This window comes from Podarcis cretensis, assembly GCF_951804945.1.
Source record: "Podarcis cretensis genome assembly, chromosome: 3".
Taxonomy (NCBI): Eukaryota; Metazoa; Chordata; class Lepidosauria; order Squamata; family Lacertidae; genus Podarcis; species Podarcis cretensis.
Window position 1 is genome coordinate 16405306 of NC_137172.1, and position 14195 is coordinate 16419500.

The window sequence follows — 14195 nt, forward strand, 5'->3', positions numbered from 1 at the left end:
ATTCTCCCACTTCCTTCTGTTGCATGTGCAAACCAGCTGCCCTGAGAGGGGCAGAGGCAGCAGTGCGCTGTCCTGCGCCGTCCATCGTCTCCCTGGCATCCACCTCCATCCGCAATGTGATGGAAACCTTGCCAACTCTCATCAAGGCCCAATAGCGTCATCCCTTCTTGCCGATCCATTCTCTGCAGCTACCGGCGCCCAGGGACCGTTAACATCATTTCAAAACCCTGCTGTGGAACCTCCTAATCATGTTAAGAGACTAGCAATTCCTTGACTCTGGTATGACAGCTTTCACTCCTAACAGCTGCACAGGCGGGCAGGAGATTTTGCAAATTACAGCTTCTCCCGTCATTGCCGCACGATGACAGGAGAAAGTGCATCTCTGCCATGACATTGCTGAAAGACAGAAATACCTTTCAAGGTGTTTGAGCACTGATCTGGATTTATGTTTGTTGTTGTTTAGTCATTTAGTCATGTCTGACTCTTCGTGACCCCATGGACCAGAGCACGCCAGGCACTCCTGTCTTCCACTGCCTCCCGCAGTTTGGTCAAACTCATGCTGGTAGCTTCGAGAACACTGTCCAACCATCTCATCCTCTGTCGCCTTCTTCTCCTTGTGCCCTCCATCTTTCCCAACATCAGGGTCTTTTCCAGGGAGTCTTCTCTTCTCATGCGGTGGCCAAAGCATTGGAGCCTCAACTTCCGGATCTGTCCTTCTAGTGAGCACTCAGGGCTGATTTCCTTAAGAATGAAGAGGTTTGATCTTCTTGCAGTCCATGGGACTCTCAAGAGTCTCCTCCAGCACCATAATTCAAAAGCATCAATTCTTCAGTGATCAGCCTTCTTTATGGTCCGACTCTCACTTCCATGGATTTATGTTTACCTCCCTGGAATGCCCAGTCTCTACCAAAGTGATGTAAGATGGTAGGAAGTACAGTTTGAAGTAGAAAAGCAGCAAGTGGTTGAGAAGGTGCTTTACCCTCACCCTCCCTTCTTTTTCCTTGCAGCTACTCTCTCTCTCTCTCTCTCTCTCTCTCTCTCTCTCTCTCTCTCACACACACACACACACACACACACCTTTTCTCCCAGTTGCTTTCTGGAAGCATGTTTGCTCTGTCCAGTGGGAACACAGCTGGCTCTTCACTGTATTGTCCCAGCCTGAAAACACAGTTTTTAAAAAAAGAGAGATGCTGCAACTTTTAAAGTTATCTAGCATATAGTGGCACTACTCAATCACAAGCAGGTGTAGTGGTTAGAGCATGGGTAGGCAAACTAAGGCCCGGCGGCCGGATCTGGCCCAATCACCTTCTAAATCTGGCCCGCAGATGGTCTGGGAATCAGTGTGTTTGTACATGAGTAGAATGTGGCCTTTTATTTTAAATGCATCTCTGGGTTATTTGTGGGGCATAGGAATTCGTTCACTTTTTTTCAAAATATAGTCCGGCCCCCCACAAGGTCTGAGGGGCAGTGGACCAGCCTCCTGCTGAGAAGGTTTGCTGACCCCTGGGTTAGAGTATCAGATCAGGACTGAAGTAATCCAGGTTTAAATCTTCATTCAGTCATGACCCTCACTGGGTGATCTTAGGTCAGCCACTATCTCCCAGCCTAACCTGCCTCACAGGGTTGTTGTAAGGGTGAAATGGGGGGGGGCATGCCACCTGGGGCTCCTTAGAGGAAAGGTGGGGTATAAATGAAACGAACAAATAAATAGATAAATGTCACCACTAAATCTTATGACACTGCTCTGTGCCAAACGAGTCCACTTTTACGACTGGCTCTCACACAAGAATGCCCCAAAGACTCAAGAGTCTGCATTGTTGCAGCAGCAAGAATACATAGGCATTTTGCAGGGGGTGCAGATCAGACCGCTGAATAAAACTAGTTCCCACTGGAATATTCATAAAATTGTGCCTGCTTATATATATATAGAATAGGGACGCGGGTGGCGCTATGGGTTAAACCACTGAGCCTCTTGGGCTTGCCGATCAGAAGGTTGGCGGTTCGAATCCCCGCAACGGGGTGAGCTCCCGTTGCTCAGTCCCTGCTCCTGCCAACTTAGCAGTTCGGAAGCACCTCAAAGTGCAAGTAGATAAATAGGTACCACTCCGGCGGGAAGGTAAACGGCGTTTCCGTGAGCTGCTCTGGTTTACCAGAAGCGGCTTAGTCATGCTGGCCACATGACCCGGAAGCTGTACGCCGGCTCCCTCGGCCAATAAAGCGAGATGAGCGCCGCAACCCCAGAGTCGGTCACAACTGGACCCAATGGTCAGGGGTCCCTTTACCTTTATATATATAGAATAGATACAACTAGATCTTTCCACCAACCTGCATCTACTGAGACATGGCAGAGCAACAGTTCCTTGAAACCAAGAAGGATGTCTCAGTCCTTCCCCCCCTCCCCCTTGACACATAGGCTGGAGGGACACAAGGAGTTTGAAGAGCTGAGGGGTGTATAATAGAGAGGCATTGGCTGAATGCCTTTGGTGTACACCTGTATTTATTTTCTCCCATTACTGTCACTGGTTGAAGAGGTCTGCAGTTGATTTGTTTGTTTCAGAAATGCAAAACGTCTTGCACAGAGAAGACAGCAGTGCTCTCTTCTTGCGGTCTGTGAAATAATAATAATAATAATAATAATAATAATAGAATTTGTATCCTTTCCTTCCCCCTCTCCTGCCCCAATGAGTCTGTCTGTAACCAGTGCTATTTGGAGATAGACGGGCTGGTATTGGTTGGGTGAATAAGGGGTGACTAAATCAGTTTTTGTATTTCTCTGCAAAGCTGCGCTTAGATGATAGATGGATAGATAGATAGATAGATAGATAGATAGATACAGATATAGATAGATAGATGTAGGCTTAATTGAACCGCTGTGCATCAATTTATGCACACCTGTTCCATCATATTGATGTATGTTTATATGCAAATCTATATGACAGGTATTTTGGTATAGTGACTGGACATAAGGCACAGACGCCAAGTCATCGAGAAAGATTTCAATAACTGTCCTGGACTTTCGACACAGAGAAAAGTGATGCTCCTCTGCCCGATCTGCAGGACGTGAAGACACCAACCCTCTTCCAGAACCAAGCGGTTTTTGTTCTGTTCTGTTTTGGGGTTGTTGTTGTTTTCTGTGGCAGATCCTTTTGCTGTTGCTTCTGGAAATAATTCCTGCCCTGGACCAGCCTCCCTCTGAGCGCGCCCAGCCACCCTCCCGAAAAATAAATAAATGACAACCTCGTGCATCAGCATCAGAAACGCCCCTCTAGCACAAACAGCAGGTCCAACAAGGAAAGATAGAAATAATAAAAAGAAAGAGCTCTCCCGGCTGGTGGCGAAGGCGGGCACAACCGCCAGCTTCTGGCCAGCCCCGTTTGCTTCGCATTGGGCGAGCCGGCGCGCTTTGCAAGACCCAGATCCGTCGCGAGAGAAACGAGGAAGGGAGGCAACGATCGTGGATCGACTCGCAAGCTGGAGCTGGAACAGACTCCCCCCCGCCCCCCGCTCTGCCAGCCCTCTGAGCTCAACTACAGGCGGGGACTGAGAGAGGGAGCGAGACTGGAGTCGCGGGCGCACGCGGAGCTGCAGTGCGCTATCCGTGGTGCTGAACAGCCGCACTGCCTTTCCCAGCTATTCTCCCCACCGCCAGCGCTGGCAATTCGGATCAAGGAGCAGAGGTGAAGGCGACCCATCAGCACCGCCAGGTTTACCAGAAGCCACTTCAGGAACGTTTTGGGGGCTTAAAAAAAGAACCTGCACGTTCCGGGGAATCAGAAGTACTTTGAAAAAGAAGATGGTGCGTGTTTGCTCACATCTGGGTTAAAGGAAGCGCTGGGCTGGAGGCTGCGATTGCGGGCTCCGGTAACTGGGGGTGGGGTAGGGAGAGAAGATGAATGGCCAAACTAAAGCTTCTGAAGTGGAAGCGGAAAGAGAAGTACCCAGGGGTAGTTCTGTCTGAATAAACAGAAAGGTAAAGGGGGGGGGGAGTAAGCTTGGTAAAGTACCATTTGCTTTTGGCACACTGTGTTGTGAATTAAGTGTGGGTTCATCTGGAAGGGTTGTATAGAGGGCAGGTGGGTCATGCGTTAAGGAAGGGGTCCAGCTGGATGACCTCCTGGTCCTTTTTTAGCCCCTTTAGTTTTAGTCTGTTTTCTTCTTTAAATGTCTTCGTTTTGAAGTGCATGTCCAATAGTTGCTTGGTTTGGGAGAGTGAAATCTATAACTCTGTCTCTCTGTGTGTAAGGAGCAAGTCAGGTTCTTGGAGTGATACCAGCATGCTAACAAAAACAAAAGTCACACCACCCCACAGGCGAATGCTCTGTTGCATATGCCAAGCATTTTGCTGAAAAAAAATCCATTTTGAGCATAAAGATCTGCAAAGAGGAATGCGGGTTAGTGAGCTGAGACCTAAATAAAGCTCTGCTGATATCTCATTAATATAGGTTTTTCCAACCCATGGGAGATGCCCTCAAAGTTGAAGCAAGTGAGAAAGGGAGAGGCCAGTTGGATGGATCAAAGTGACTTAAATACAGATTGGTGGTATATCAATAAATGCTGTCTGAATGTACACTCTTGCAGCCTCCAAGATTGTGTTGAAGGCAGCTGGCCTCTGTTTTCCTGCCCTTGCTTCAAGTAGATTTCCAGATACATCTGGCACACAAGAAGGCAACTTCCACAAAGAATCTAGGAGACCCAACAGAGAAGAACTATCTATGTTGGTCATGTGTTATTGAATGAGTTTCATCTTCAGGCCCCCTCAACTAAAAGGGAGCAGGGGTTAGCAAGGAGTGGGGTGGGGGAGGATGGCCGTTTGTAAAGAGATCACTTACTCCATTGGGAATCCTTCAGGAAGAAGACGACACCAGATTCTGCCGGCCTTGCCTACCATACCTCACTATTACTGAAATGGATTGAATGCATTTTCTCATTGCTAGCCTTTGGTTCAGCTAACAGCTGGAATACAAAGAATGTGGCCAAGTGGAGCTATCTGGGTTGGAAAAGTAAAGCCATTTCTTACACCTCAATGGCCAGTGAAGTCAAGAGCTCAACGTTGAACTGCAAGAATGACAGAACCCCCAGCATGGCTCTAAAAAAATCTGTGTGCCTAGGGTGATGTGGGGTAGCCCTGTGGGATACAGATAGGTGGAATTCTTTGTTGACATTGAACATGACAAGCCAAGATTCATGACTCAGAAAAGAAAGCCTTCCAAAGAAGGACCCAAGTTTTCCTCTTGGACTCTTTAACTGGGTGGTAGCTCCATGCCGCTGTCTCCAATGAGGTGTTGGTCGCTGTCCATCACCTCTATGGTGCTGAAATTTGGATGATGTCTATCAGGAGATCTCAGGGCTGCTGCTGCGTGTCGCATTTCAACGAGGACAATGGTAGGTTTGTCCTCTTAGCGGTGCTCATCATAGCATACCTGACAGCTGGAGCCACCATCTTCTCAGCCATCGAGAGTCCATCTGAAGCAGAAGCTTTGCAGCGTTGGAACTGGACCCTTCAGAACTTCAGCCAGATCTTCAACATTAGCCTCCCTGAGCTACGGGCCTTTTTAAGAAGTTATGAGGCAGCCATGGCTGCCGGCATCCGGGCAGATGCCCTCCGACCAAGATGGGATTTCACAGGAGCTTTCTATTTTGTGGGCACAGTGGTGTCAACTATAGGTAAGTCTCTCTCTCTCTTTCTCTCTCTCTGTCAAAAGTCTAGAGTCTACACCACATTCTTAAGATGTAAAAGGGCAACAATGTTGTTCACCACATCATTCATAGATTCATTCATCTAAACACAAAAACTAAAATGCTTCCTATTTAGAAATGTGTGTATGTGTGAAGTAACATTGTTCCAAAACAGAGAAGCCTAGTGGTCTGAGTAGTTTGCAAGCTGATTTCATTTTGTACAGTGTTGAATAAGTTATTTTCAAATTATTTATTTATTCTCTTTCTTACCTGCCTTTCACCAGAAGGTCTCAGGGTGGCTTACAGCATATATAAACATAATATTATTTGAACTACAACAAACACTGATAACCCTACCCATAAGCCCAAAAGAATAATTCCAAATGTTGTACACCTTTCTCTCTCAATATGTTTGCATTCTCATCTTCCTTTCTCCACTCGCCTGCTACTTATTCCCCCCCCCCCCAATTTTCTCTTTCCTCCCCCCTGGATCTGTCCCTTTTTGTCTCTGTAGCCCACCCACCCACCCAAACTCTCATTCATTCTCTCCACCCTTCCTATTTCATCAACGTTCCCCCCCTTCTCATTTAGGTTGAAGTCCAATGTGAAATTTGAAGAATCTGTCTTATTAGCATCTACGCTAATGGTGTTTTCACACTATGTAAGATCACATGAAGCTTTCGTGTGCTTGCCACTATAAAGATGGGAGACCCAATTTAAATCTAAACTGCATTCTGTGCAACATAAGTTTGCATTCAGATCACCATTTTCATATGATTATATAACCATCCTTTTGATACGTTTTCAGGTGTGAGCTTTGGATCTGTTTGAATGTAAATCAGCCGGTCTTTAATGTGAATAGAAAATGCCAATTAACTAGAGTGCACATTTTGGGTTGGAGTTTTTTTTCTCTCCTGTAGTCCCACCTGCATTGCCAGGAAGTGCAAATATTGTACAAGAGGTTCAACTGCACTTTGTAGTGTCACTTCTGAAACTGATCTGCAGGGAGGAGGAAGGCATGGGAGGGAGTTAAGGACTAGGAGTGGACGACATTTGCAAAGATTGTCAGTGATCATGCATATGGTATTGTTTTGTTGTTGACTTCATTTCCCCCCCCCCCCCGCCCAAAAATGGAAGAATGTGGTTTGAGCAATGCACACCTGTGTGCCCCTTTCAGAAATCCAAACAACACAAACAGCTGCGACACACTTTAATGAAGTAGATGAGGTGAAGTTCAGAAGTGATGTGTGTTTCTCTTTCTAGAAAGCTTTCCTAAGTTGCTATAGCAACTGGAGTTTGGAAAGTGTTTGGAAAGTCAGGATGCCTCTGTTAGACACACACACACACACACACACACACCACCACCACCACCACCACCACCTGCCATCTCCCTGCTGTGTAAGTAGTTGTCTATATACTGGATGTGGAGTTAATGCAAGGGGCAGACTGGGGACAAATGGTCAAATTCCTGCTCCCGGCCTCAGTCCTCATATCCACCCAGGCTGCAGACCTAGGCCCATGGGATTCTATAGGTCTGGAGTTGCAGTGTAATTTAATCAATTTGTGAGTAAGCCTTTCTGCAGTGGGGCTTACTTCTGAGTAGATATGCACAGGTCTACTCTATCACTGCTGCTAAATTATTTCTTTATTTTCCCCATGCCTAAGTTGAAACCAGATTGAATTGTCCTGGAACTCTATATCCGCAGAACTCTAGGCAAAGAGAAATTCTGGATTTCTCCACAGCCATGAGATATTCCCCTCCCTTCCCTTACACTGATCAGCATAATTTATCTTATGATTGCCTCGGCGTGAAATGGAATTAAAAATGCATACTTCAAAGCAAGAAGTGAGTAAATAACATCTGATAAAAATAGGATTCGGACTATTTTTGCGAGAATCTTTGTTTGCTTGTGATTTTTAGCCTGAGGACAGCCGTTTGCCCTCTCTGGTGGGTGGACGTGTGTAAGAGTTCAAAAATTTTGTGCAAGAAAACGCGTGGAAAATTGATCCATAGATCAATTGGGTTGCAGAGACGAAATCAGATTTAGGGTCTGTGCACATCACATTTGCTCAGCGTTCGCCCTGGGCTTTGCTGGTGTGACACAGGCATGCTTTTATGGCATGCCACCTGAAGATACATTTAACTGTGTCTATGCTTCTGTGCAGAAGAGGGGCAGACAGGTGGCAAGGGGAGAAAATGGCGGAGGGTGGGATTGCAGGGAGAGAAAGATGGGTGCGCACCCAATTTCAACCCCAGCCATGCTCACCCCAGCCCTAATTCCACCCACTTTGGGCATGCATTCTCTGTGTATCCAACTCTCCAAGGGAATGTGGCCATAGCTCCAGAGAGCTTCTGCCTGGTACACAGAAAGCCCCAACATCTCCAGGTAAATCTGCAAAGGACTCCCATCGGAAAACCTTGCAGAGTCAGTGTTGACACCGGGCTAGATGGACCCGTAGTCTGAGTTAAGGCAGATTCCTATGTTTCTACTACTACAACAAAAATGGTTCCTACCCACAACCCCCTGGATAGGGAATGACTAAAAACGTTCCATTAATGGGCCCTGCAGGTCAGTCGAGGGTGAAGGTGTTTGATGAATGGCATTTTGATGGCTGGTGGCTAATGTCTGTCGGCAATGTCCCGCCTGGAGAGAACAAGTTGCAATGGTTCAATTGCAGCCCATGAAGCAGATGTGTGAGGGTTTGTGTGTGCAAGTGTGTGTGTTTTGCTGCTAGTTCGGGAGCTCCAAGAACATGATATTTGCTTCTGAGATAAACTGATACTGCTTTAAAAACTAGTACTATCTCCATTGACATCTGATTCATTCCCCCCCCCGCTCTCTCTCTACACACACACACACACACACACACACACACACACACACACATATATATATATATGACCAGTATATTCCCCTCATACGGGACGTGGGTGGCACTGTGGTCTAAACCACTGAGCCTAGGACTTGCCAATCAGAAGGTCGGCGGTTTGAATCCCCGCGACGGGGTGAGCTCCCGTTGCTCGGTCCCTGCTGCTGCCGACCTAGCAGTTTAAAAGCACACCCAAAAGTGCAAGTAGATAAATAGGTACCACTCTGGCAGGAAGGTAAATGGCATTTCTGTGCACTGCTCTGGTTTTGCCAGAAGTGGCTTAGTCATGCTGGCCACATGACCTAGAAGCTGTACACTGGCTCCCTCGGCCAGTAAAGCGAGATGAGTGCCGCAACCCCAGAGTCCTTTGCAACTGGACTTAACTGTCAGGGGTCCTTTACCTTTATTCCCCTCATAAGCAAACAGGATCCATAAAAGGTTGTCTTCCTGAGATGTCCTATTGCTCAAGGAAGGGCTATGAAGCACTAGGTTAGGCCTGCTGAGAGATACCATCTGTCTCAACAGTATGCTCAAGAAAGGCTCACCTTTCCTCTGCTGATTTAAGTCTAGCTCCTGCTTCGTAGTAGGTGCAAAGATGCTGGTGGATGCTCGCTCATGGGATCACAGTACGTTGGTCCTGTAGATGGCTGCACTAGTCACCAATTCAACTCTGGACACAATTCAAAGTTTGGATGGTTACCTTTAAAGCCCTACACGGCTTCAGTCCAGAATACTTTATGGATTGCTTCCTACACACACCATGCTATATTTTCCTTAAGAATGGAAAGAGAGGCCCTTCGCTGTGTCTAGGATGGAAGGCGGGCAGACTGGGACAAGAGACAGGGCCTTCTCAGTGGCTGCACCCAAATTATGAAGCACCTCGCCCCCTCACGTGCAGCCAGACCCTCTCCCTCACTGTTTTTCACCAGCTGCTAAAGGCCTTTTTATTCTGACCAGTTTTTTTTTTTTTATGGGACAGAAAATGCTTTTGTGATTTTTTCAAAGAACTATTGATTCTGTTTCTTTTTTGTTTCTTTTCTTTTGGGGGGAACAATGGGAACTGCAGTTCTTGGTAGGCAGGCAGAAATCTATAGCAGAGTGTGGTTAGCACCCTGCACTGAGATACAAGACCCAGGATCCCAGAGGGTAGAATCCATGCAAGTTAAACCAGAACAAAATCAGTATTGATATGTGGTGTAGACCCACCCTTATACTCTCCCATGTTCTCTCTTCCCCAGCTCAGTTTTTCTACTTTTCCCGTGGCTCACCCTGTTTGGTGCCACTGCTGCAAACCATCTCATGTCAGTGGCAAGGGCAGTTCATGGGTCCTCAGCATTTGAAAAGCAATGGCTTGCATTGCTCAGAGCAACCTGGATAAAGTGCAGGGTTCAAAGCACATTCTGTAACGCTGCACTTATAAGTAAGGATGTTGGAATTTATTGGTTTAATTTCATTTTAAGGGCTCGGGGCGAATTTAATGAATAAGGATGGATATGGATGTGAGGTGAAAGCAGACTACATGCCCCTGGAACTCCTTTGACAGCAAGACTCCCGTTGTGTTATTGAAGCAGGGAATAAAAAGAGGAGAAGTAAAGGTGGCTTTTTTGCCACTCACAGCAACTAGTACTTTGACTGTGAGTAATCTCATACTTCTTGCAGTATCTCAGAAAGGCAGCGTCCAACACTGGGGCTTTTTCTCATATGCACCTGGAAGCAATTTGACTATTTATGCACTTAACCAGTCAAAAGGTGGGTAATCCACCAATTAAAAACTATTTAAACTGGTGACAGCCCCAATCATAATAAATACTTACTTTCAGTAATTGTGCCCACTCGACCTTCTGTTTTGATCCAAGCGGTTTGCAAGAAATATTAAGATGATCAATAAACAGTGAAAAACAATTAAAATTAATTAAAATTAACCACGAAAGAGGTTAAAACACACCCACATGCCTGAACAGAACCATAGATTGCAGGGACCCTGGGGGTCATCCAGTCTAGCCCCCTGCAATGCCTAAATTAAAATGTTGCAAGGAGGCACCAGGAAGAATACAGTACAGGCACCCACCTGATGTCAACAGATGGAGAGTTCCAAAATGTACCGTATTTTTCGCTCTATAAGATGCAACAGACCACAAGACGCACCTAGTTTTTGGAGGAGGAAAACAATAAAAAAAATTCTGAATCTCAGAAGCCAGAACAGCAAGAGGGATCACTGTGCAGTGAAAGCAGCAATCCCTCTTGCTGTTCTGGCTTCTGGGATAGCTGCGCAGCCTGCATTCACTCCATAAGACACACACACATTTCCCCTTACTTTTTAGGAGGGAAAAAGTGAGTCTTATAGATCAAAAAATACAGTAGGTGCTGCCACACTGAAAGAACAATTTTGGAAGTGCAGAACAATTATTTTGTGGCGCTTGTGCCACTTCCGCAGGCTGAAGGGGTCGAGTGGGTGTATATGGGGTGAGTTGATCCCACAAGCAAACTGGCCCCCCATCGTGTTTTATATGCCCATAGTGACACCTTGAACTTGGCTCAGTAGCAAATCAGAAACCCATGCGGATCTCGGCTCTGCAGCATTCTGCACGAGTTGCTGTTTCTGGATCTGGTGCAAAGGAAGCCCCACACAGAGTGCATTGCAGTAACGTAATTTTGAAGTCACCAGTGCCTGAACTGTTGAAAACAAGGTGCTGTGAACACTGGAAGGAGCCGCTGGCATTGTGTCCTGCTTGTGTCTTGCCACTGCTGTGAAGGAGATGGAATCTCATCCTCACCCAGTAAGGCAGTTTTTGCACTCTTAATGTCTGATTGGTTGGAGCAACAGGGAAGGCAAACCAGCATAAAAATGGAATGAAACTCTACGCCAGTGATCTATCTCCCTTGAAAGTTCTGTCTTTTTCCGTAAGTGGCGCAGTTCTGCAATATACCTCCCCCCCCCCCGGCTGAAATTGCTGCTCTGTTTGAACTGCTGTTACAAACAGCAAATTTCAGTTAACGCACAATCAATGCCGCGTTGAGTGAACACCTCATTTGGTAGTTTCGAAAATGCTTTTTAGCTTTATTGGGGCATTTTCCGGGTGATGTATTCCTTTGGGAAAGCCACAAATGGCGTTGAAAGCTGAAGAGGTGGTTGAAATTCATTTTGTGTCTCTTATTTTCCTTTTTAAAATTGTGAGGGTGCAAAGAAAACATGCCCATTAAGAACAAAAAAAGCATCTTCTTCCTCTGACTGTATGTTTCAATCATATCCTTTGGTGCCTTCAGTCTAGCACTGCTGGGTGATTTACTTTATAAAATAATTACATGTTGTTGTTATTATTCTGATTGCCTTTTGAGTAAGGCATACAAACTGTGGCCATAGCCAAATTATGTATATATAGCAGTATTATTCCAGTTTAAACAGTCATTGCTTCTACCCCCCCCCCCAAATAATTCTGGGAAGTGTAGTTTTTGAAAGGTGCTTAGACGCCTATTCCCCTCACAGAGCTACAATTCCCAGAGTGGTTTAGCAATAAATCCCTCTTCCCGGGGAATTCTGGGAACTGTAGTTCTGCAAAGGGAACATGGTTCTCCTAATAACACTCAGCACCCATAGCAAACTATAGTTCCCATGATTCTTTGGGGGAAGCCATGACTGTTTAAAGTGGTATAATGCTTTAAAAGCACAAATGTGTATCACTGAAGTCCAGCCTGAGAACAAATGTCTGCACCTTGTTCAGATCCCCACTTTTTTACAGGAAAGTTACTGGAGGATGGTTCAGATATGTTCATCACTTCATAAACACAGCATCAGGGATGTCGAAAAACTCAGTTTCAATCCAAAATGAATTTATCCAGAACAAATTTCACAGACTAATTGCAGATTGGAATGTAATTATCCTTTGGATTTTTGCACCTCTCCTAATTTTATAGTACAAGTCTTGTCTCATAAAAAGTCCCAAAATTTCTAAGTGGAGATAAGATACTTATTTAATTATTGGTATGGTTTTTAAAGCGATAATGCGAAATTGACATGAAGTGGTTACAGACTGAGCTGTCCATCCCTAGTGGCAACTTATGTGCATTTATGTATTCATTAAAATGTTATATCCCACATTTCTGTACCACACAATGTGGGTGGGGACCCTGTGGCATCTCCCACAAAAGTATAAAAACAATTACAAATAAGATGACATTAAGTTCAAACAGCAGCAGCAAATACGAAGAGGACAAAAACTCAATTTCCCTTCTGTGCCAAAGGAACCTATGAATATTTTTAAAATAGAAGCCTTCCTCCTCCTCTAGAAATTTCTACATCACCCTGTTTATATACATATCAGCAGAGAGGAGGCTCCTGTGATGAGCCAGCAGAGATTTTAACAAGCAGGAATCAAAAACTGTAGTATCACTCAGCTTTTTCATGGTATCAGTTCACGTATCTGAATTTAGGACATTACAAGAAAACAGGGGGAAATGTCCTGATACTGGGACCAATTTGGTAGTCCTGCCAGTGCATTCGCACCGCACCAACCTTCCTCCCCCCCCCTTCCTGGTAATCAACAGTGATCCACCAGCCAGGAAGCTAGTGTTGTGGATCCCACCCCATTTGGTGAACCACTTCTGGGTGTCAGGTATGGGTGGTGGGTATGGCTTGGGGGGAAATGAGCTGAAAGTTCTCCATTCCTGGTGTAAGCCATATATTAACGAAGGACTAAGTATTCAGGGGGACGTGGGTGGCGCTGTGGGTTAAACCACAGAGCCTAAGACTTGCCAATCAGAAGGTCGGCGGCTCAAATCCCCGCGACAGGGTGAGCTCCCATTGCTCGGTCCCAGCTCCTGCCAACCTAGCAGTTCGAAAGCAGGTCAAAGTTCAAGTAGATAAATAGGTACCGCTCCGGCAGGAAGATAAATGGCGTTTCCGTGCGCTGCTTTGGTTCGCCAGAAGTGGCTTAGTCATGCTGGCCACATGACCCGGAAGCTGTACGCCAGCTCCCTCGGCCAATAAAGCGAGATGAGCACTGCAACCCCAGAGTCGGCCACAACTGGACCTGATGGTCAGGGGTCCCTTTACCTTTACCTAAGTATTCAGGGGATGAAACTAGAGAGAACCAGTTAGGTTGTGGCAGGAGATTTGAAATGAGAGGAGTTTAATATTAGGGAAAGACTCCAAGGACATTGGCTCCCTTGATTTTTCTTGGTCTCATTTTCAGCTTTGAGCTTCTGCTGGTTTTCGTCCGCAGTTCCATCTACCACTCCTAGCATCATTCTTGGATCTTGAAAGCATACTGGCCTGGTTTTCTTGGGAGCTAAGGAGGAGGTTTTGTAATTTACTTATAGATTTTTCCTTAAGCCACTTTGGAGATAATTTTTTTTTCCTGGTTTTACCAAGAGGAGGCTTATATTCCTGCAAAGCCAAGGGCTGATTGAGGTTAACTTCACTAAATTTTAGTTTTGGCTTTCTTAATCTGTGCAGGTCATTACTTTTGTTCAGGGATTTTCCCAGCTGAAAAGAGTAAATCTCACTGCAGTAAATTTGGTAGATATGATGAGGAGTTTAGTTTGGTTCCTGTGGCTGTTGTTTTGTTCTTGCTATTCCCTTCCCCTTCATAATCTCTCATTTACTCTCTTAAGATCTTAGCAACTTTCCCTGCATTGTTCTGCTTTGTGGC

General features: G+C 45.7%; 1 protein-coding gene across 1 annotated transcript in view; it reads left to right on the plus strand.

Moving 5' to 3' along the window:
• Positions 1-3495: 3495 nt before the first annotated feature.
• The window catches only part of KCNK12 (potassium two pore domain channel subfamily K member 12), a 48609-nt gene continuing 37909 nt past the window's right edge, over positions 3496-14195 (plus strand). The window contains exons 1-2 of the mRNA XM_079968889.1: positions 3496-3796; positions 4443-5664. Coding sequence (XP_079825015.1) covers positions 5322-5664 — 343 coding nt within the window. The 5' untranslated portion in view covers positions 3496-3796; positions 4443-5321. The remainder of the gene's footprint in view (positions 3797-4442; positions 5665-14195) is intronic.